At 42.8% G+C, this 24,527-nt stretch overlaps 1 protein-coding gene across 1 annotated transcript in view; it reads left to right on the plus strand.

Moving 5' to 3' along the window:
- LOC146186714 (uncharacterized) overlaps positions 1-24,527 on the plus strand; it is a 150,359-nt gene that overhangs the window by 103,945 nt on the left and 21,887 nt on the right. Inside the window, exons 3-8 of the mRNA XM_084608096.1 lie at positions 5,215-5,259; positions 7,908-8,281; positions 11,596-11,943; positions 18,203-18,223; positions 22,180-22,225; positions 23,368-23,445. Coding sequence (XP_084464222.1) covers positions 5,215-5,259; positions 7,908-8,281; positions 11,596-11,943; positions 18,203-18,223; positions 22,180-22,225; positions 23,368-23,445 — 912 coding nt within the window. The remainder of the gene's footprint in view (positions 1-5,214; positions 5,260-7,907; positions 8,282-11,595; positions 11,944-18,202; positions 18,224-22,179; positions 22,226-23,367; positions 23,446-24,527) is intronic.

Consider the following 24,527-nt stretch of genomic DNA (forward strand, 5'->3'; position numbering starts at 1 on the left):
TACACATAACTATATGAAAACATCTACGAAGCTTTCCCGTTTAACATTAGACCAAGCTTACACTCACTTTTAAAAGAGCGAAAAACCACCACCTAGTTACCCTTGAGCGTTGTGTACTCAGTATTTGCGGTAAAGCTTCTTGTTATATTTGTTACAGATGTGAAAGCAAATCTCGGCATGTACCAGAGTACAATACGTCTGAGCCCAGTGGTGATCCGAATATGGGGCTGTAGCCTCGTTCGTTTTTTACCTTGAGACAACATGTTCAGCAACAGGTTATTGTTGACCAAATATATCGTTAATACAGTTCTCGCATATGATCTACGCGCAGTGTATTTCAAATGCTACGCTCCGAAGTTTGTAAACCTTCTCGGTGCCCAACTTGTAAGTACACTGAATAACGTTAAGTATGGCATTGTCGTGTGATAAAATACTCTTTACGATAAATCATGCATATAAAAGCGCGACGGCTGTTACCTTGAATGCTCACACAGGAACAAACTTATTTCATGTCTCATGCTCAAGCTTAAAATTTAATTCCAAAGAGATATAACGAGCCTCAAATGGTCTTACCATTAGTTGCTTTAGGCTTACGTGACAATCATGTGTGAAATGTATTTCAACATATGCAGAAATGTGAAGCGAGACTCGTGCAATGAAACAAACGTATTGGCTATGCATCCTTGTCTGCATATAAAAAATGAAATATTTTCATATTTTAGGGGGGTGACGAATGTCTGACATTATTAATATAAAAAAGGCTTAGTACGTGCGAGGAGTATTGCAAAAAACGATCCCGCTGCAGAGAGGAGATCCAACTCAAAAGGCTTTTATATATACACACAGAAGAAGCAAGGATGTCGGGCGGCAAGCTGATTTTACCGCGCAAGACCCGATTTCCCGCGCTCCACACATCGGTGCAAATTTATTATCCATCTTTTAGCCGCTTTGTGCAACGCGGACAAGAATAAGAGCAAGACCATCTCATCTATGCCTTCAGAGTGCTCCAAATATTAAAAGAACCCAAATGAAATGTGATCAAATCCTATGTGTATTAGGGACCTCTCACTAAACCTGGACTCTTTCATTCACCGTATTTACTATGGCATTTGCGGAGAGCAACTACGAACTTATTGGTGACAAAATTATTCGTCTACATTTTCTCGCAGGCGTTCTTTTTTATGCAGATTTTCGACGGTGTTCATTTCGTCGAGCACAACATTTTGTTGCTAAATTTTAACAGCTATAGGAACTCCATGTAGGGGCTTTACAAATAATGCGATCAGGCTTACCCCCCCTAAAATAACTATTTTACTTAACGGATGCCTTTTCTCCTGTTAAAGGTAACCATTTTGCTGTAGCTTAAGATAGCGTAACTGCGTTCCCCATCTTTTATATGTACACCCGGCCAATCCTTCAACAGTACAGCGCGATCATCGACTGCCCGGCGCTGATTCCCTGTAAAACATGGCAGTCGACAAGGCAAACGAGGGAAAGGGCATGCCCACATTTCCTGCTGCTCCAGTGAGCCTCGACGGCTAAGCTATTCTCAATAGTGCGAAGAAACTCCTGACCGCAGTTGCCTGACATGTATCGGCAGCCCAAGAAGCTGCCACTACTTTTTATCCGCTGCAAAGAGAACGAATATTATCTGTAAAAAGCGCAGGTGCGATAAACCGCTCTGCACACCCAATAACTATTTAGAGTCGTTCCGTTAGAAACAAGTAATTGTGTTCTGTTTCCTGAAATTAGTCAGAATTAAGAAAAAGAGCTTCCAAAGAAACATGCAACCGAATTCTTATCAAAACAGATCTTTGCCCTGCGTTATCGTAGTGTCATACTATTTTGCATTCAATTGAACGTCCACCTGGTCATCAAGATGGAGGAAAAAATGCAATAGGCATTCGAGCCGCCGACATATGTACCTCCAGTTGTGAATGCCGACAATTATAAGTGTAGATAGATGGGCATCGATAAGTGCTAAGGATACTGCGTCTTTCCTTTCCCCGGACGGCTACTAAATAAAGATGATTAACATTTTACCGGACTCTATATCAGTGTTCAGGGCGAAGCATTCGCAGAACAAAATGGCTCTGTTAAAAGCGCAGTTCTATCTATATTTTAGAGAGAGAGATTGACCATGTTCTAATGTTTCTGCAGAGATTGCTATCGCATTATTTTCTGCAAATAAAAAACACAAAACATAGCACCTGCATGAAGCAAAAACGCGATAGTGTTGAAGAAAATGGGTGACATCAAACTCCATGTCTCGAAGTGAACAGAAACCTGAAGCAGTAATTTTCGGGGACGATCATAAAACCACTTTAGAGAAAAGTCAGCTGCGGTCACGTCTACATTAGTGAAATAACACATAATTTATGAAATTAAAATAAACTGCTTGTGTATAACTTCCTTTCGTATTTTGGCATCAAATACTTCGTAATGCTCTGGAGGCATCTACCCTCTCAAGGCAGGAACGATTCATATCTTGAAGAAAAAATAATTCGTCATGTCGTCAACCGTTACATATTGCCTAAATATTTCATACTTACAGCCTATATAAATTGCGAATTAATCAACTTAAAGTTAAATTAATAGCTTTAAAAGCATCATTAGTCCACATACGTGCAAAATAACAATTTCACTCCGTCGCTAGACTGAGTGCTTAGAAAACGAAGCCTGTAGTCACAGCTTTTAAAACTTTCCTGCCTGAACCTTAATTCCGTTGTTTTAGATTAGATTCGCAGCTTCCTCACTAACCGGCAGCAATTTGTTCTAGCTAATAAATATTCATCTTCGCGTACATCTGTTGTGGCCGGAGTTCCCCAGGGCACCGTCCTGTGGCCTCTGCTTTTTGTTATTTATATAAATGACTTACCATCTAACATACGTTCTAACATTCGGATGTTTGCAGATGACTGCGTTATTTACCGTCCTATAAATAAAAGCACTGACCCCAAACTCTTCAACTGGACATCGAAAGCGTTGCAACCTGCTGCAGTAAACGGTTAATGTCATTACACGAAGAAAACATCATTACTATCTTTCCATCTTCGTAGCTCCCTGCCATCATCAAAATACTTTATCTATAACACCGAAATCATTTCTGTTAGAACGTATAAATAAATACCTAGGCATTTATTTAACTCGCGATGTAAATTTGTCCCATCATATAACGCAGGTAACAAACGAAGCTAATCGCATACTCGGCTTTTTTCGGCGAACACTGCGCGCAACTCCCTCATTAATTAATTTACTAGCTTATCTAACAGTTATTCGTCCCAAATTAGAGTATTCATGCGCTGTCTGGGATGCTTACCAAAATAACAATTCCAGCATACTAGAAGCAACACAAAATCGCGCGGCAAGATTTATATACTCGGCTTATTCCTGTCATGTAAGTGTCAATGAACTAAAACAGACTGCTCACCTTACTAACTTAGCACACAGGTGCAAAATTGCTACACTTTCCCTTTTTCACAAGTTTTGCCGTCACCCCCTGCTCAAATCTGTCGTCAGCCCCGCCCACCATACATCCAATCGCACGCACCATGAAAAGACCGTTTACCCTCCACCTTCCCGGACATCTGCGCATCTGTCATCTTCTTTGTTCGCACTCCACGGGACTGGAATGACTTGTCAAACACCATCGTTCTTCATTCCGACCCATCAACCTTCAGGTCATCCATCGAATGATTTATGTACCCGTCAACCACTCCCTCATGTGATACCCCATAAATGGGGTCTTTGAGGTATCAATAAAGAAATAAATAAAAACTAAAAACCTGAAGAAAAATGGTTGTAAACTTCCTTAAAAATGTGTTGTTCAAACAATTGTGAGGACCGGTTTTAAGGTGTCGCTTGTAATTCAATTAGTTCCTTATTAATTATTACTTATGTCCCCCTCCTTCCCTTTTTACTGAAGCAGGTCTCAGAGGAACCACTTGCAACCATTGACTGCACGAAAATCATTTGAAAAGAAAGCCTCTTTTTCCGCTTCTTATTAGCGATATTTATTGCCTCAGGTTTTTATTCAATTACGCAAATGAAGGATGATGAAATATTTAAAATAATGGAGACAGCTTTTCTCAATATATGAAATCCAGGAGAGAGCGATGGTGTGATCCCGGCGTACAGGCAATATACGAAGTAGGATTCTTAACTGATAGACTCGCTACCGTCAGATGCCTGATTCTTTTCGGTCTCAGTGCTGAGCAGTACCACAGCAAGTGGTGAATGTCGCTTCAATATTTTCGCATTTGCAGATCGTATATATGTAAATCGTTTTACTTCTTCTAACCAGGATCTCTGCCTTATATAGTTTTTTCTTTGTGTACCTCTTTTTTGGCCTGCTATTATAGCAACGTTTCTATTGTCGAGTAAATTACTTTTTGTTTTGTGCGAGGCCCTATCAGAACCTCATTCATGTTACGGTTATCATGTTGCGCAGCTCTGTGTCCATTATTTGTGCGCTGCTGTTCTACTTGCGCGAAGATAAGCAAACGAAGGTGTGTAGGCTATACAAGCGGCAGGTGAATTGAGAGAGGAGGTTCGCATTCCATCCACCCATTATGCATGATAAAAAAAGGCTTTATTATAATTCTAAACTCAAGGGGAGCACGGTGCGCCTGGCGAAAGCTTTTTCAGAGTCCATCCATTTTTTTTTTCGCAAAACGTCGCGAATCGTGCTTATGTGCCATTCGTTTTTCCGTCCAGTCACCCAATCATCAGCTGCAGTTAGCTAGCTAGGTTGCCTTCAATGAAATGCGAGCACTTTTCTCTTGCACATTTGGGGCCTAGATTATTTTCAACAGCGGCGAGGAAGTTGCACTGGAGAAGAATTGGCAGTTTATTTTCTAACTTCGTGATAACGAGGCTGATTTTAGTACTGAGTGCATAAAAAAGTCACAATTTCTATGTGGCTAGCGTGCCAATATTCTTGATGCGCATAAGCAGAGACGCGATTTACAATTAGATTGGGTTAATGCATGTGATGTAGGCCCTCAAGAGCACCCTCTCTACCAAAAGCACGATCCTATTATATATGCTGCTTGAAAAAGCTTCGTGCAAGGAGACGCCACGATAAGCGGTGCAGGAAGCAAAGCTTCGGAGATGGTCACTGCCCGGAAGAGTATCGACGATGCTCTATTTTAGTTAGAAACACAAAAGGGGCCGACGAAATGGATATTGAGCGGAGGCTCCGCTTGGGAGCAGTCGATCGCGTGCCGCGCTGTTTGTCTTCTATCTGGTCGCACTCCCTTCGGAAGACAAGTAAATATTGGATCACGCAAGACAAAAGATAAAATGAGGCAAAATATATGATCTGCTGCCTCGGGGTGGCACTGAAGTAGTGTAGCTGTGGCATTTGAACGGGAATAACCTTCTCGGCTGGCGGCGCTCAGTACGAAGTGGCACTGCTGCTAGTTTTTCACCAGTGCCTCTTTAAATGATATAGCTGGCAAGTGAACAAACCAAGAAGGCTGTCAGGATAACAAACACTGAGCAAAGCAGATTAATAAGATGAAGTAGAAAAAAACGAGAACGTCTGTGTTCGAGCTGCATTAGTGCCAGATTTTACATTCTTGTGTGATGTCTTGTCTGCAGTGGTCCAGAGAATACTGCCATGTGGAGGTTTGATTTCCTCATCTGATAAAAATTCAAGCACGTTGCGGCTCTTTTATTCATTCGATTCTGGGGAAAAAGTGCTCTTGTATATTTCTAATTTCTGTGCTCTGTGTACGTTGCCAGTTTCGAAAATCTATTTGTAAATTCGTCTTCACATGCTTTCATCATATACGGATTTGATACTTCGCCACGCACCTTTTCACCATTCCTCTAGCAGTAGGCGAGCTGAATAATGCAACAATCGCATTGCGAATAATAATGCCTCCACATTAGGTCATAAATGTACGAACGAGGCTTAACAAATCAGTTAAGGACGGAGGATGGCTTCTAAAGGTAATTCCTTTCTTCTGGCGCATTTTTGTCAATCCCCTAACGAGGCAGAGGGTTCTGGCAGCAATTTCAGAGCGCACATTTAGTATCTTTTTCAAGCATAATGGCTATGAGTCTGCAACCATTTTCTTACAAAGGCGCTGGAGGAGGATTGGAGGTTCTACTATCGACTCATTATCGGGACATTTTTCCGAAGAAGCCGCGTACAGAGTCAATCACACTTCTCTAGAGCGCTCCCGCAGCCCAATGTGGTAGAAATAAAGCCGAAGTTTGAAGAAGCTATTTGCTTTAATTGATAATACTTGCACGAACGCGGAGGCAAACAGACCTGAGAACAACACAGGTACAGGTTTTTTGTCCAGTATCAAGGTGCCTAGGAAGTATTTCATTTTATTTGCTCCTACGCAGACTGCTCGTGCGCGTTTAGACAATTGCGATCAACTCTATATACACTCAAAAGCGAACATATACACGAAAAACTGCAAGATTGAGCTCCAAAGTCAGCATCATCGCTCATTATAAAGCCGAGCTTCGGTAACCTCGAGACGGTATATTTGAGAAGAATCTCATAGGTACAAGTCTAATTCTCAATACTTTTCTAAATAGAAATCACATATTTATTTTGTGCCTTGACCTAATAATTTTCTTCACTGGAGGCAAAGTAAACTTACACACCGAATCTTGCCACTTCAGCCGCATTTTGCTACCCAATAAGTATATGAATGAATGTCGATGTAGCAATAATTATCATTACAACTGCGTTGTCCCTCGTGCCCCCAAAACATACGCGCTGAAACACTTGCAAGGATGTGAGAACGCTGTAAACTTTTGTGTAGCGTCGGGTGCGTTTGTTCCCGAAGTAGCCTAATCTTGTCCAGAGAAAGGTATCTCTATAACATCTAGAACGAGAAACGCATAGTAATACTATAATAATATAGTATGGCCGCTACCCAGATGCTCGCATTTTATTATGTGTATAAGACAACGGCAATAACTGAGATAACATTTTCGACAATGTCTCAATAGTGCAACATCTGATATGATTTCTTAAATATTAGATAAATCTTTTTGAGAGCCATCGCACCTAAGGATGTTTTTAACAAGTCATCTTGAACTGCAGCAGTTCGTCTCTCTAGTGCTACCCTGTCACAATATGCGTGGATGACTAAATAAAATAGTTGGTTCACAGGAAGGGAAAGGCGCAGTATCTGTCACACTTGCTATGTGGACACCTGAACCGCGCCGTAAGGGAAGGGATGAAGGTGGGAGTGAAAGTGGAAAGAGAGAAAGGGGAGCCGTAGTGGAGGGCTACGGAGTAATTTCGACCACCTGGGATCTTTAACGTGCGCTGACATCGCACAGCACACGGACGCCACTTCGTTTCGCCTCCATTGTAACGAATTTCACGACTTTGAGAGTTGGGTAAATGTTGAAGCCGTATGAAATAAGCACGAGACTATGCATCCGAATTGTGCTGTCTTTATGTATTCAAGAGGCATGCATCAGAACAGCTCTTACAGTTTAAAACGACTTTGCACGCAGCTAGATATTTTTACGTTTATACCGTGTATGAATCGCATACAGATCAAAGCAGTTACTTTAACTTACCATTTTATATTATCTATGCGTCATTTCCCTGAAACAAAATTGTGTACTCGTCTTAAGTACACATATATGCATAGAACATTAACTTCCCCTTCGTACTCCTTAGACCTCCACCACGGCTCTTCTTTCGCTTTTTCCACTTTCACTCCCACCTTCCTCTCTTCCCTTACGGCGCGGTTCAGGTGTCCACAGCAACAAGTATGACACATACTGCACATTTCCCTTCCTGAGAACCAATTATTTTTAATATTGTGGTTTAATGCATTAAATAAATATTAGAACATTACACATATCTTCTAATACGCGTATTACCTATACTAACGGCTTTCTCCCCCTGCCTCTTGCATAGGAGCGTGCCAAGCGGTCGTCATTCGGCGTCTAAGCGTACCGCGCTGGGTGCGAAACGGCACAGAGACGCCCGTGGTGCTGGACTGTGAGTACGTGTACAACGAGAACGACCTCAAGCTGGTGGTGAAGTGGTTCTTCAACGACGGGCCCGAGCCGGTCTACCAGTGGATACCTGAAATGAGGATCCGCGAAGCATTCGGCGTACTGCAGGGACGCTTGGACGACAGCTTCTCAGTGAACTCCCGTGATGTGTACTCGCAATATCGTGCCATTCGTATCGTAGAGCCCACCTGGGAACTGAGCGGCAAGTACACGTGCGTTGTGGCGTCGCTTGCTGGCCAGGACGCTCGCCACAAGGATATGACCGTCTTTGGTGAGCGGCCTTGCTCCTGCATGATGTGGCCTTAGGCGCCATCTCTCGGATGAATGAACAGGCTAGGTTTGGTTTGGTTTATTAATAAATACGTATACCACACATTATAAAAGAAATATCACAAAAAAATTCCAAGTAATATTAGGGAGAGAAATTTGCACCTATCTCTTCCCAACCCCACCCGCTGGGCAACGCATTTTGTGAGCTGAACTTTAAAGATACGACTTTCATCTTATCAGCTTTGTAGAGGTTAATGCAAGCGTAAAAGGCATAGGAGCAACGAAATAGCGAACTCATGGACGGCTGATGCATTCTTGGAAGCGAACCAGGTGCAGGCATGCACTTTCAGCTGCTATGAGATACCTCCATGGTAGAAGAACAAATGGTAGCGTAACTCCCATAGAAGCCTGCGTGTCGACTCTGAGCGAGGCTTTAGTTTCCCAGTGCCCCCTGCGAACTGTGAGGCACAACAAACACGCGACGTTGCTTGTGACGTCACAGTAACGTACTTTTGGCGGGGAATTTGATTGTCTTTTTACTTATGAACGAAAAACAAGGCCAACAACGACGGAGGCAGAACGATGCTCGGATAAGGCAGAAAAATGGACACCGTAACTGTTCAGCCAACTTTACTTGACATGGATTTCTACTGTCAAGTTTTACGTTAACTGAAATGTTACGGCATCTTTAACCACCTTATCATAGCATCGTTCTGCCCCCGTCGTCGTTAGCCTAGTCTTTCGTCGCGCGTCATGTAAACGCATTCTGGGGCTTATTTCTTCGGGCACGTTTGTGAACAAGGGCCTTCAAGTGAATTCGGCAAGCACATGGATAGAACCACATGGCTTGAGGCATTTCACGAAGGGCATAAATGAGTGAAGCTGTGCTGCATAGAAAGCCAGGCTTTATTAATTCACGATTACTTACATAGACGCTTCACGACAATGAAATCTTTAAGTGTAGGAGAGCGACCACCGCTCATTCGTCATGGTCTTCATGAAATCCTCGTGATAACAATTTCCTGAGCGTAGGTCTCCAAACGAGACGCGGTGAGATTATAAAAGGGTGAAAGATCTTGCTAACAAACAAAGTACACATCAGCGTCAAAGAACAACAAAAACAAACGAACGGAATAACTAACGCTAGCGCTAGGACGCCAACCTGTAAGAGCTTAGGTAAGCAATTCAAATTGGGATTGCTAGTATTTAGAAGTAATGCGTCTGAGAAGTGAAAATATCTACGATATAGCTTCGCTCCAATAAATCTCACCCTGTTCACGATTCCCATATTTTACTCGCGCTTCATTTGCCACTGAAAGGAGTCAATGTGAGGTTACAAATTTACAACTTAAGCATTTAACATGTTCATGAGAAAGATCCCATTGACAATAGGAACATCACTGTAATAAAAGCTAAAGCACGTTCAGCGAACGTTGGTGCGGTAATACGACGCAGTAAGCAAAACACGCAGCAAAGGGAGCGGAACGGAAGGCTCTGAGCAATGCGACACGCGTCTTGGGGGCAATAAAATCTCACCTTCACCAACCACTCAACTAAAACATGCAGATATACGCCGCTCATGCAGACGTGTATCCGTAAAACAAGCCACCACTTTTGCGACGTGCCTGGGAGGCCGAGCCGAGCCGCCGAACTGTGACGCAGCATTGTCCCATCGTCCGGAAATGCGCACATGCAGCGGCAATCAGTTTCTCATCGAGCACACACAGTCTTAGCCTTGCTGTAAAGCTCTACCACAACCAGCAGAATGAAATACTGACTGTTTGTTACAGATAACCCACTCTGTACGCAGCACGCAACGATGAACGTTGAACCGGGGCCGACGACGCGCCCATTCCGCGGATGAAAAAAGCTTTGGTCTGAGCTTTGGGCAACTACGCAGCGGATAATAAGTGGCCGAGAGAGGCCGTTAGAAAAAAGGTAAAATATTATTAAAAATGTGACACGTTTTCTGTTACGCAAGAAACAAAAACTGCATTCATTCCTGAGCGCGAATATTATGTTTACTTTCTAGTTTTTTGGAGTTCTGGCAGATCTTATTTTCTGTGCGCTAGTAATTTGCCTCACAGTTCGCAGGAGCCCTCATCATCGAGTTGATGCCGCTGGCAGTAGGCAGCTGCACGCGTTTTCTTCCAAGTTGCGCGACCAGTTGTACATTGACCTTGATACCTCTGTCTTCGCTATCATTGGGAATGTTACCTCTCAAAACTATTGAGCGCAATGGTCTACCTTGTACTGTAGGCATCGAAGCAGTGAAAGTTCCAAGGAATGAAAGTACCTGCGGCAGCAATGATCACGTATCCGGGTCAGCAGGGTAAAATAGTTTTATGAACAAGAGCAAGACGGTGCGAATTCGGCCGGTAATCTCAAAAATAATGAAAGTTAGTTCAACAGTATTTCCTGTTACGAATGTTGATAACAGGTGAATATTATTGGCAGTTAAGTCTGGAATGAAAACATGAGGATAAAGAATATATCGACCTTCAATTCACAAAACGCAGCTAATTGGACCAGAAAAGAATAGTTGCGCAGATTAAGAGATAACAAGAAAGAAAAATAACATTAAAAAAATTGCGAAATGACCACTATCCCCGAAATTAAGAAAATGTGGGCCGTTGAAGCGCATAATATGTAAAGGAATAACTAGAGAACGAAGGACTGCGTCCAAGAAGCAGCAAGGGTATCAGCGAGCACATCAGCTCAGTAGCTTTTCCTGCCTGGATGATGAAAAGACAACCACCTGGAACACCCTGAAACTTGATAATCCTACTTTATCGGCCTGAAACTGACTATTATGGCCGATGAAATCCACCATCTGAAAGCAGTTCACACATCTGCTTGTAGGTTCGATAAAAACGTCACGTCCACCTCAAGGTCTTTACACAGATTTCGATAGCTAGATTCCGGTAAAACAATACCTCTCCTGACGAAATTTTTCCCATTAAAAGAGCCATATATGAATATCTCCAAATAAAACCATTCGAAAACTTCAGTGTTGTCATTAATCTGTTCTCTAATTTGCATGCATGTTCACTGCTGTTAGTTAGCAATGGTCTGTGAACCCACTGTATTACGTGCCCTTTAATCTGTAATCTTTATTCCTATCTTTCAAATTTAGAGTGTCCTGCGTATTGGTGTTGAACATTTTAAGTAACAGCCATTTATTCTGTTATTATATCTTCCACCCTATCAATATTTTAAGCTTTGATATAGAGTCTTGTAATAAACCCGCAGTGTAGCTGTTTCCTTTTCTTCCCACCATTGTTCAGTTTCGGCTTTTTTCTCCACACATTGCAGTGCCTGCCAAGTCATTCTCCTTGAACTACAGCAGCCCGACGACTCCCTTCGATCAGCAGGCTCAATTTCACGCGGCAGAATCATCTGTGAGCCTTTTGTGCATGGCGCAGGGAACTTACCCCAAGCCGGACTTGAAGTTGTTCCTTATAAAGGGAAGCAGACGGAAGGCTGCTAGTGAAGCTGCGCTTCGGACGTTCACGCGAGCGACTGAAGATGGCCTCTTCGACGTGGCCCTGCATGCTGATGTGGCCGACAGCCGGTTGTCCTCTCTGGCGGACCTCTTCGAGTGTGTCCTGGAGATTCCGCACAGCAACTACGCGATGACGCGCAGAGTGAATGTCGCTCACGGTTAGTACCCTTTCTTTAAAAATAAACTTTACACGATTGCAATGCAACACCTAAGGCAGAGGTATATACGATTTTTGCTGTGTTAAGTTCGTGCCAAAACACGTATATCGATTTCAGCCAGCAACTTTACAGCAGCATTTTCAATTCTATTTTACTTGGGGGCTTTTGTAATAGTTGGCACTGATCCTTTCCAGATTTCAATATAGTCATGTGCCGAACAAAGTAAGATGAATATTGTTCAGAATACCAGAAAACATCAAAAAACAAATAAATTGCCGTTTTCGCAAGATTAGTGGAATCAATGGAAACACAAGTGCGACCTGCCTACAGCTTATTTTAAAACTCAAATTAAATGCAGCGTGAATGGTTTCTGAACAGAATAGCTCCTGTGTAATTGTCAAGCATTGAATTACTATTTCCAGTTGCTTTCCTACTGCTGTTCCAAATATTGAGCTGCGATGCTGAACGTTATTTGTGGTAACCAGTTGTGTTATCTCTGCAAATGGGACTAGGACAGATACATCAGATAGATACTGTGAAGTCAATAATTAGGGATCAAAAACATAATACTTTATGGTTTGTATTTTGGGCCACCTATCGTCAGCTCACCAGCTGAAGGTAAGGTATTGAAGCAATGAATAATCCTATTAGAGGCATATTCGAGCTGAAGGTCTCAGTACAGTGTTGTATACCAGAAGTTTGTTGTCATGCTTAGCCATGTAGAGTGTTTTTCGAAATAATATTTGTGTTTCGCTCGCTTTGCCAGGAATATATTTGACGTGCGGATTCTAAGTTAAGTTAGTTTCCAGAGGTACTTGGACTATTTAACACGTTCAGCTCGCTAATTATTTATATTATAGGAAAAAAATAAGATAGGGCGACGTGTAGTTAGCTGTTATTACTTTGCTTTTGCTAACACAATCTGCATTAGCCACGCGTAAAAATATGATGACTATGCAGTCAAATCATCTTGCAGAAGAAGCGGGTTGCTAAGAGCATTAAAATGACGATAAATGATATAGTCATCCGCATAAAGGCTAATATGCGAGGAGATATTTTTGGGTACATCATTTGTGTACAAAATTAATAAAAGTGGTCATATTACGGATCTCTGAAGAAGTCCATATTTAACAGGAGATCAATCTAGTGAAAATTTGAAAAGCAGATAAATATTATTCACTTATTAAATGCGTATTTATTACCTTTCCTAACTGGCAGCTTCAAATAATGTTTTATACCACTATTGCGTAACTCTCTTGTTATGAACCAATATGTCCCCCCCCCCCCCCATTTCAAAAATTTCAAAGCCTACGACCAGTCAGGCCTAATTTAAAATGAGTTCAATACCTTGCCAAAAGAGCGTTTAAGCATCAAATCACCACCTAAGATCTAAGCCCAATTAGGCTCTTGTCTTCTATCAAGCACTGTTGTTAGTTTCGTTTCTTTGTCAGCGGTCCACCTGCATATATGCGGACATCCGCTCTGATCAACTAATAAAGTGACCCATGTATACTTCTTCGAAATGGGTTTATGCATGGTGATTCGTATTTATAAGCAGTTTTTAGTGTATTCTATGGCCTACAACACTGATTTTATTGCATCAGTGGTAGCCTCTATATATAATTTTGCAAAATTTCTGACGAAGCGGCGGAAATACGAGCAAAGCCGTATAAAGCTGCGCAGTTATTTCAGTGAGGTTGACCTGGAAAATTCTGCCACTGCACGAAGTTTAGCATGGTCCGGCAGGACCCCGTCCTTGAACACGACGTGGCCGAGTAGCACTAGCTGTCGAACACCAAATCGACACTTCTTCAAGTTTAGCAGCAAGCCTGCGTCGCTCAGACATCGAAGAACACTCTCGGGGCGAAGAAGATGAGATGGAAAGTCTTTCGAAAATATATCATCTAGGTAGCAGACATATCTGCCACTTCAGCCCGCTGAGTATATTGTCCATCATGCGCTCAAATGTTGGTGGAGCATTGCACAAACGAAAATCATGACAGTAAATTCATATAGACCTCCTGGCGTTATGAATGCAGTTTTCTGGCGATAAGCTTCAGCCATTGGCACCTGCCAATATCCAGCGCGTGGAGGTCCAGTGAAGAAAAGTATCCAGGTCCTTGCAAACAGTCAAGGGCGTCAACGATGCGTGGGAGGGGATAAATGTCCGTCCGAGTAAGCTTATTGAGCCGACGCTGGTCGACGCAGAACCGAATGAAGCCACCCTTTTTCTTTACTAGCACGAGGGGATGAAGCCCACGGGCTGTGGGAAGGCTGGATCACTCCACACTCGAGCATGTCACTTACTTGGTCATCGATGACGCGGAGTTCAGCGCTGAGGCTCGGTAGGAGCGCTGGCGCAGTGGTGCGTGGAGGCCGGTGTCGATATGATGGCGAACCACTGTGGTACGTCCCAACGAAGTTTGGTGAGAGTCGAAGGAGGCGCTGAATCGTTGAAGCAAGGCAACGAGCTCGTCGCGTTAAGTAGGCGGCAAAGACCCGCCGACAGAAAGCTCGAAAATGTCAGATGTGTTCGAGTCGGTGACTCCAGTGGGAGGAGTGAGGGCAATAAAGTGATCCACCATACGGTCTGCAATAACATGAGAGGCGTCGGCGGGATCTGAGATATCGACAGTGCCAAGTGATTCTCCTCGAAGTACTGTCGTTGAAAAGGCAACGTGTTGCTACGTACAGAACGCTAATACCACCGGAAATTGTTAGCACGGCATGCGGGAGCAACACATATTTGCGATGAGCACCACAAACAGACGGTGTGTACATTACGGTACCGTCATTGATGGCTTCACATTTCACAGGCTCGAGAACAGAAGAGGAAGCAGGGACAGCGACGTCGTCAGCAGCGAAGATGGGTGCAGCTGGAGCAGGGGTTGTGTCTACGAGAGTGTCACAAAGCGGCAACAAATCAATATGAGCACGTGCGCAGTCGATAATGGCATGATGCTTGGAAAAAACGTCCCAGCCGAGGATCATTTCCTGAGAAAAGTTAGTGGGTACAATGAATTCAATAACATAGGAGAGGCCTTGTATGGAGTCGTGCGGTGCATACAGCAACTGGTCGAATATTTTTGGCGCTCGCGGTTCGCAATGAAATATCGGGGATCGGCGTCGTCACCTTTTTATGTAAGCGGCACAGATTATAAGTGATCACGGACACCGCAATAACGGTGTCAACAAGCTCATCAACAGCAACACCTTCTACGAAAACCTGAATCATATTTACAGGGCTTGACATAGTTACTGGGAACACAGTTCATGCCTCCGGAACTGCGGCGCCTAGTTTTCCGGCTGAAAGGGTGGTGATCGGCGGGTCATAGGAGAGCGGGACCGACGGCGGGGAGATGGCGACCGGTGTGCATATGAAGCGGAACGTGTCGAAGAGTGATGCGACGGCGGGCGACCGGACTCAGGTTCGGAAAAAGGTACGTCGTAGGCTGGAGTGCGCCCGTAGTTATAAAAACGGGATCCATGTGCTCGGCCCCACCACGCCACATGGCCAGCTACAGCGCAGATGTAGAATATCATCGGTTATCTTATGTGCGCCACGAATATGGATTCCGGGGACCGGTGCGAGGCTAAGCAGGTTGCGTAGGTGGCACTGGACGCACGGGCAGCGGGCGATTGAAGCAGTGGTTTGGGGGCGCGTACGTTGGCGTTCCGGGTGAAAGCGGTGGGCGGCTTGCGATTCGGCGTACTTCAGCGGAGCGGCTACTATAGGGGGTGGGTTTGTACTTGGCAGGATCTCGGCAATCTCCTCCAGGATGACACGATGTAGAGGAGGCGACAGAGATGAAGAATCCGGCCGGCAGGTAACCAAGGACAATTGTCGAGCCACCTCTCCCCGCACAAACTGTTTTATTTGCTAGGATACCGCTGGGTGATCCTGAGGGGCACGGGGAAGATACAGCGTCCATAGTGCTTCATCCGATGAAATGGTACGGTGCGCAATGACATGCTGTTTGCGGAGCTCGTCACAACTCTGGCACAAAAAAATGACGTTAGAAAGGGTTTGAGAGATTCTGGCGGCGAATATGTGGAATGCGTCCAATTCAATTCCTTTGAAGATGTGCTTTATCTTCTGTGCTTCAGTAATAGATGAATCAAGACGCTTACACAGGTCGACAATATCCTCAATGTCGCTCGTGAAATTTTCGCTTTTCTGCTGGACGCGAGAACTCAAGCGTTGTTCGGCATGAAGATTCCGAACAGCGGGGCAGCCGAACACCGTAAGACTAGTTTTCAGTGCTGCCCAGGTTCAAATATCAGCTTCGTGGTATCGGAGCCACAAGCTGGCGACATCACTTAAATAGACAATGATGTTAGTGAGCTTAACGTGGTCATCCCACTTATTCTAAGCACTCACACGCTCTTATGAAGCCATCCAGTCCTCTACGTAGGTGTCCTCCGTGCTGATGAAGATAGGTGGGTCGCGCTCCCGCACAGGTCCAGGACAGACGTTAGCGCTTGGAACAAGTTGGCCAGACTGGGTTTGTGGCATCTGTCATGATAAGAGCCGGACAAGGCGCGACTGCGGAGCTCCAGGTTGGGAACAGGCGACACCTCCACCAAGTGGAATGAAGCGGTTTAGATGGCTCGCACAGAACTATGTTGGTCTTCTTGTAGCTTCTACGAAGGCCAGCGTTCACAGCGATAGCTTGAGCGTTGTCCGTCTAGTCGTCCTCACCACTTCATCCTCTTCTGCGCGCGACGTCTCTATGTTCCTCTTCTTTCTGCTTTATCGCAGGTCAGGCATCTCTCTTACAATATATATATATATATATATATATATATATATATATATATATATATATATATATATATATATATATATATATATATATATATTCCTGACGAAGGGACGATATTAATGTATATTCCTTGACGAAGGCCGGGTCCCGGCGGAAATGTAGGAAATAAACCATTGTTTCACTTTGTGCGCCCTACCTAATCTTAAACATATTTCTGGATCCTGGAAGACTTTTATGAAACATATATATATATACAATTATTACGGTTAGTGTAATTTTAGAGATTATGAAAAACAAGCTTAAAATATAATGCTACGAAAAGAGTATTGTTGCAACGTGCCGTGCTCAATTTCACTGGCTTTATGTGGAAGACAAGTTTGCTATTGTGAAACTTATTATCGCTGTAATCCAGTGCGAAATGTGTAGGTATCTTTTATCCTTCTGTAAAGAAAATCAAACGTTTGGAAAAAAAATTTCATTATGCAAATAATAGGTAAAGCTGTCTCTGGTGCACATATTTGTGAAAATTTCGGAAGTTATATCTCTTATGCAGTGAAAGAATGTCGAAACCATAAAGATTAGCGAAACAAATTACGGTGTCGCACATTGATACCGCACTGTCGCACAGTGAATGTTACAAAGTCTTGTTAGAGTCATCAACACTGCATCGCTTGTAAATTCAATAAATATATGCTCGCATACCACTATCAGTTAGTACAACCCATTTTAACTTGTTGCTTGGTTATACAAAAAACACCATGTATATTGATGGTTTGAAATATATTGCTGCTGGTTAGCAGTCAGAGCTAGCATTTATCGTTTTAGATGTCTGAAATTGAGCGGACCTACAATTAGAGTATGGCACAGAAATAGCACTTACAAGGAACGAAGAAACAGCGCTAACAGACAGGACGAATAGGAACGCGAGAAAGGCACATGCACTGGCTAACAACCAGTTGGTGGTTAGTCAGTCTGTTTCGCCTTCCTACTCGTTCCGTCTGTTAGCGCTGTTTCTTCGTTCCTGTTAACAAGAACCAAACAGCCCGATAAACCTTAAACTTGAATAGCACTTAAATTTGTTTAGTGTCCTAAAATCTCTCCTGCTGGGTCACGACAAAGAAACGAGATACTGTCTCAAGCTTTGCATGCTGACGCTGACCTTAATTAGTCTGTGAAATGGGCCTGGTGTAACATAAATATCTTGCGGTACTATTTTGGGTGACCTCCTGGTCATTTACAAAATTGTTTTTAAGAGCTATGGGAGGCACATTTATGCGTATCTGCGGTCTTTAGTCTTTAGGAAAAAAAGTCACCGACACAGATGTAAGCTGAAGTTCACCTGCAATATCTACTGCTATTTTTTGAACTTGAAGAACATGGTATAGCTGCACCTATTTTCGTCATTACTGCCACGAACAGTCACTGAAGAGGACTGGCATTCCGGATTGCATTCAATCGCCTAACAAACTTTTTTCTTTGGTTTCTTTCTGCAGAACTCACGTGGGGAGCCTATGGTAAGTAGCAATCAGATATTAGTGCCTTGCTTCAGAAGATATACTCGTATGGATTGAAAAATAATTTTTAGGGACTTCAAAGATTTGTTATATGTGACAATGCAACAAAAATAACGTTATTTTAAGGGCCACAAGAGCTACTTCACATTGAACCTTACAGCGTCAGGACGGTCGCCACTCCCGTGCTTATACAAGCGATCACACGCTGTAATCCATTTATTTAATGTGCGTAACACTCGCTTCACAAAAATAAAATTGCTCTGAACAAGACTTGAGCGGTTATTGGCACGTTTCTAACGGATTGGAGACTTAACCTAATAACTTATACGTTTCTTCAAAACATCACGTATGTCGACTCGGTCTTGCGGCTGAAGATAATGCACCGCCATAGCTTGCAGAGAAGTTGGCGAAGGCGCTCACCGGCAGATCAAGTCGATATGGATGGTATGCTCTCCATGTTTGTACTGATACATGAATGCGAAGACAAATGCACAATCGTGCGCTTTCAACGCCTTTCTCGTGATCCGGACAATGACTCTAAAGGCTCACGTCTACACCCCTCGCATGCATGCTTTCAAGGGCCACACCTCTCCCTTGCCACATGCGTTCGCTTTCTTTCTACCACTGCCGACGGACTCCATCAATTCAAAACAAGCGTTCACTGTAGCGACTTCCAAAGAATCCAAGCAATATCACACTGAAGTAGAAAGAAAAAAGCAATGGCCACAAATTATTTCACTCCCCGAATCTCAAACTCAAAGGTTGTGCTTAAAGAGCGGAAGGTTTAGGCATATTTTACCCTTGTGTTTTTCCTCAGTTCTTCAGCCACACGGTGCGATAGGTGTGCACTTTTAAATGACGAGTAAGCCCTCATCTCGACGGAGAAATCGTTAGAGCATTGTGATGAACGCACAACTCTTTCCCTAAGTTGGGGAATATTTTTCATTGAATATATATAGTGGTTTCTTATGTGATAGCGTTACGGATCCCATTCAGATTGAAACCCGCTGAGGTCCAGTCGGCGCAATGGTGCTGTTATAACACCTGTGTCAAATGTCAATGCTTGCAATAAAAATATTTAAAAACTACATGAAAAAACAATTGAATTTTGGCGCATGCCTTAAACGAATTAGTGCTATAAAATAACCTGGATGAGTAAAAATGTCCTGGTTTGAATCGAGATTCCCAGCGAAATATCGGTCTCCAACCAGGCGCGCTACTTGCTAGGCCACGTAAGCACTACTTTCGCTGAGCATCAGGAAGGCAATCATGGGCGTGTGTGGTGCTGGCTTAATTCAAGAGTAATAATGTGGTGATGTGAACACTACTATGACGGTGCGTGAATAGGAACTGCTGAAGGAAAGCATTTTCGGTATCTCCTTGCACCTTTTTACAAATCAAGTGTCCCCTAAATTTTTATTCACTAATACGTAAATGATGTTGCTTCCAGGCACCTAATATCTTTTAATTAGTTTATTTTGCTGAAGAAGATAATCCGACTGGTACATAAGGAGCTCTACTGGCATTTTTTGTTTGTTTCTGCAGCAAAGTCAGACTGCAAAAGGGAGAAAGATTGACATAATGACTCGCGTTTATTGGCGAATGCATGGACACCTTTTCCACAATCTGTAATGAAAATTTGGGCTTGGGCAAGATAGCTGTCCCACTGATCTGCTGGCGACATTGTTTCAATACTGAAGTTTCATCAGTGAAGTATGTAAAGCAAATAATGAAATAAAATTAAGGGTTGTAACCTTATTCTGAGAAATTACGAGTTCGCATCAGGCTGTGTGCAATTTACGAATCATCTAGTACTGAACAAAGGTGTCCTTCTTAACTGCGCAACATATTATTTGCGTGGCTGCTTTAAATATAGAACTAGGTGTCATCCGTTTGCAGTTCCTCCGAATGAAGAAAATATCCAGGAACCGCCGCATGTCTGTTTGGAGCTATGGTATTTTTTGTAATCACAAACTGTTCCAAAGTGGAGCAGTTCTCCTAGAGTGACACTTATGTGCTTAACTTACATTGTCCACTGGAAATGAGAGCCTTTTGATGAAAGAAAGATGGCGACATAGTTGAACAATGAGCAGTACCTAGCGCCAGCGGATCGGAAATTCTAGACATTGCTGCATAAAAGAAGAAAGATGACAGTAACTGAAAGCAGTGACTGCCAGTATTTCTAGAAGCCGTTTTGCACAATTTGCTTATATTTCATCTCACACTACTTTGTGCGGAGTAGTAGTAGCTCTATACCATGCATGCACGCTAAGCGATCTCGCCAGAAAAAATAAAGGAGCAGAGCAGCTTTCATACTGAGACTACACAGTGAAAGAAACGACATTTGAAAGCTACCAACAGGGCACTGACTTTCAGCTCGAGAACAGAGAAGCAAACACAACCACCAAAATACCGCACACCTACAATCATCTGAAAGCAGGCAGAAATTCACATATTGTACCACACCTAACACATTTCATAACCCTCGCGCATAACGCCATGAACGGTTGACTGACACTTTAGTCAATTAGATTCAACACGTTTGTAGTCTTGATGATTTCGCCTTCTATCTGAAATATACCCTAAATATACAGCCACAAATAAGAAAGCAACCCTCAAATTCCTAAATTATGCAATTAGGTTAGCAACGCTACTAATCTACAAAGACTTCTCGTTCTTCCGCGCGCGTGCATCAGTGCACCTGTCGGTTCATCCGGCATAGACCCCCTTAAAGGATAAGGATGTACGTTAAGCCACGTTGAAGCATGGAACGTCTGATTTGCAGCTTGACTCGTGTTTTTTTTTTGAACTATCCCCTTAGCTATGTTCTTAACAACGCTACAAATTTTTCATAATTTTAGAGCCGAGTACATTTCCAAATGAAATCCTTGCGGCCACGCTTTTTAAATTATGCGGCAATTTGTGTACACTGGTTAACTCGAGCTTTTATATAGTACTACCCCGCACATCCCGGTCACCTCCCGCAAATTTCTGCTCAACAATTGCCCCTTTCTTGGCAATTTTCTCCATTCTTGTGAAAATCATGGGTCGGAAATCATGGTTCGATAGGTGACGTAACCTTCTTCAGTAAACTACCATGCACTGAAAGCAATGATTTTAAGAGGGCCTACTACTGACTGGACACTGAAATGCAATCTTTTAAAAGCTTCTATTAGTTAAACCCGTTATCAAGCAGCCGGTTAACACTTGGAAGTGACTCACACCAATGCTTATGGCTGGTATGAAGCATCAAGGAGAGGTCGAGAAACCACGGCTCATTTTATTGGGATAGCTGTTCCATTTTAAACCTACGACCAATAATTTGCTCCCTAACCAACGTGTGAATGTTAACAGCTGTTGTGACACTTGAATGTTCCCACAAGCTCAAAAACACTTGTGGCTGCAATAAAATATTATTTGCTCCTGCCGATGAAACTTTCTATCAATCCATCTGTTCATTGAAAATATCGCCTAAAACAGGGGCTACTTCCAGGAAGCACAAGGTTAAACCACTCCTATCTGTAACGCCTCAACGGCCCTGATAGTAACCAAATAAATAAATAAATAAATATGTTCCCCATTATATCAATAGCTGTAACAATTTACTAAAATGGGAGATGCCTGAAAACGGCATTGGAATTGATGTGCGAGTGAACCAGTGCTGTTGCGAGTGCGAGTGAACCAGTGCGAGTGCGAGTGCGAGTGATGTGCGAGTGAACCAGTGTACTTTAGGTAGAAAAGCGAACAAAATTAAATGAAGCAGATTATTGCGTTTTAACTTCTTCATGCGGTGCCTACTATAACTTGAATATGGAGTTATTTGCAGGCTGATAGTAGACGCTAGTGCAATTTCTCAGGCCGAAATAGTTTTCTCTTATGGGTGACAGGCAAAGCTTAGAACGAAAGAGCATTCACCATTTGCATATGCATTTCCATATGTTCTCACTTTTTTATAGACTGTCGCGTAATATCAGAAACTGTCACCAGAAAATTTGACGAGAAGTTAGTCTTTTTGGTGCCTATTAGGATGTAAAGAACCAGTGGCATGGGCAGGAATACAGCACCGATGGTTCTTCGAAGAATGAACATGTTGAAAGTTAAGCACAACAGTGCTCAGGCGTTTATCAATAACTGCGGTTTATTATATACCGCCAACTACTGCGTCTTAGCAGCTGAGAGAATGAGAATTTAGATATTAGTATAAATTCTAAAGAGCTCCTGCATTATAATGTAGCGAGCATTTCAGTATTTCATGAAATATTTTCAGAGACGGCATTGTGACAAGATCAAACTTGCGGCGTGTGGGACGCATGAGTCTTTGAACCGTGCATCATGCTATCACGTCGCAAGAAAAGGCTTTCTTGATTTGGCCACTTCATTCGGTTTGTTTACGAGTTATGATACACGATCTACGGCAAGCTTTCTGATTATGTGTTATGCTACGTTCGTTGGCTTGGCTATTTAATCTGTGCTTGCTTGAATAAACTTCAGTTGTGACTTAGGCCTCGCTCATGTTGACTATGGTGTCATTTTCTCAACTGCCTTGACTTCAGTGGAGTCTTTTCAACTCTGCCGAAAGAGCGTTTTTCCACAGACAGCTATATTCAAATTATCGCAGATTGCAAAATTGGATAGAATGAGAGAGCAGGAAAATTGACCAAGCGCCAAGCGAGGAGTGCCGTGTGTTCAGGGAGAAAAAATAGCAGTGGGTAGCTATTTGTTTCCAACTTGCAAGCGGGGCCAATTAGCTAAGTGGGTGAGTTATTACCCAGACTACCGGTGAACCTGAATTTCGATCCCTATTGCACAGGCACATTTTCTTCCCCAACTGAAGCATCAAGATAAACCTCTCGTTTACTGCGTACCCACATAGCTGTGGCCAAATAAATCCCAATAAACTACCTCTCCCTTCGATGCCAAAGAAAGCGATAGTTGGCGAGGTCAAGAAAAGCGTGGGGGATTTTTGTAATTTTTATTGCGGTAATGAACTACATATTAGTACTGTATTTCGTTTAGGGCGAAGGATAAATATAAAATATAAGGAAAAACAACACGCCGATGTTGAGAACCGAACTCCCTTCGAGAATATTTGCTTCAGCTGAAAATCACTGTCTGAATCCTTTAAACATTTCCTTTTTTTGCAGGTTCTTCAAGAGCATCCTGCATGCCTCTTCTGTCTCTTTCATGCATCTCCATGAGCTTAAGCATCTATACCGCATTCGGTGCGCGCTGAAGGGTACGGCGTCCTTTTCGTTATATGAATGTTGCTTGTTTAATCTATTTTTGAAATAATCATTCTGCAATTCTCTACAAACTCAGGTTTGGTGCAAAACTATGCCACTGACCGAACTGAAGTCTTCGCTGTGGGCCGCTGTGTACATTTTGCAAGGTATTACCTTCAGCAGCTTAAAGCACTTTAATGGCCTGTTTTATAGTGTTTTTCCATTTGTCTACTTACAGGAAGCGGTAAAGAAAACGCAAGGAACCCGTGTACTACTTACTATGTGCGCCGTTTGCAATGTGTGACGGGGTGATAAGTACAGGCGTTCAGTAGCAAGCTAAGGAAGAAGATAGAAGATTGAACCTTTTGGAAGACTGCGGTCCTTGCAGTTATGCAGCCAGAGTGCACGTCAAGTAGACACCTGAACAGTGCAGCTATGTGGACACAAGTGTTTTGACGTAGCATCTAAGAAGCCCCGGCACAGCAAGAGGCGGCTTCCATACACTACAATCTTCATCATCGGCCAAGAGATGTCTCTAGAGAGCTTATTTTCTCACTTGTAGGGAAGAAGGGAAAGTGCGCATTTTGCCAGTGTTTGACGGATGTAAAACATTAAATGCGCACGTTTATAGGCTGCTCGCGAGGGGCGCGTGTTGTCTGTTGCGACAAACTCGTTTAACCTATCTCTGTTTGCTAAGTGATCTAAGTTAGATCTACTTAATTTATTGCAGTATAGGCCATTCAGGAATGGAGAGGAATCGGTTACCAAGGAGGGCCACTAACCTGAATATATACATACATACATACATATATATATATATATATATATATATATATATATATATATATATATATAAAAGTGAAAAATTGCTTCATACTGTTTCCAAGTTTATTTGTAGTCGACGTTTCGGCAGGATCTTGAGAAAGGCAGGGCTCCTGCCGAAACGTCGACTACAAATAAACTTGGAAACAGTATGAAGCAATTTTTCACTTTTATGTAACCTCTAGCAACCAAGTACGTCTATTTACTTATGCTATATATATATATATATATATATATATATATATATATATATATATATA

The sequence above is a fragment of the Amblyomma maculatum genome, chromosome 6 (genome assembly GCF_055883805.1).
Source record: "Amblyomma maculatum isolate TAMU_Amacu chromosome 6, ASM5588380v1, whole genome shotgun sequence".
Classification (NCBI taxonomy): domain Eukaryota; kingdom Metazoa; phylum Arthropoda; class Arachnida; order Ixodida; family Ixodidae; genus Amblyomma; species Amblyomma maculatum.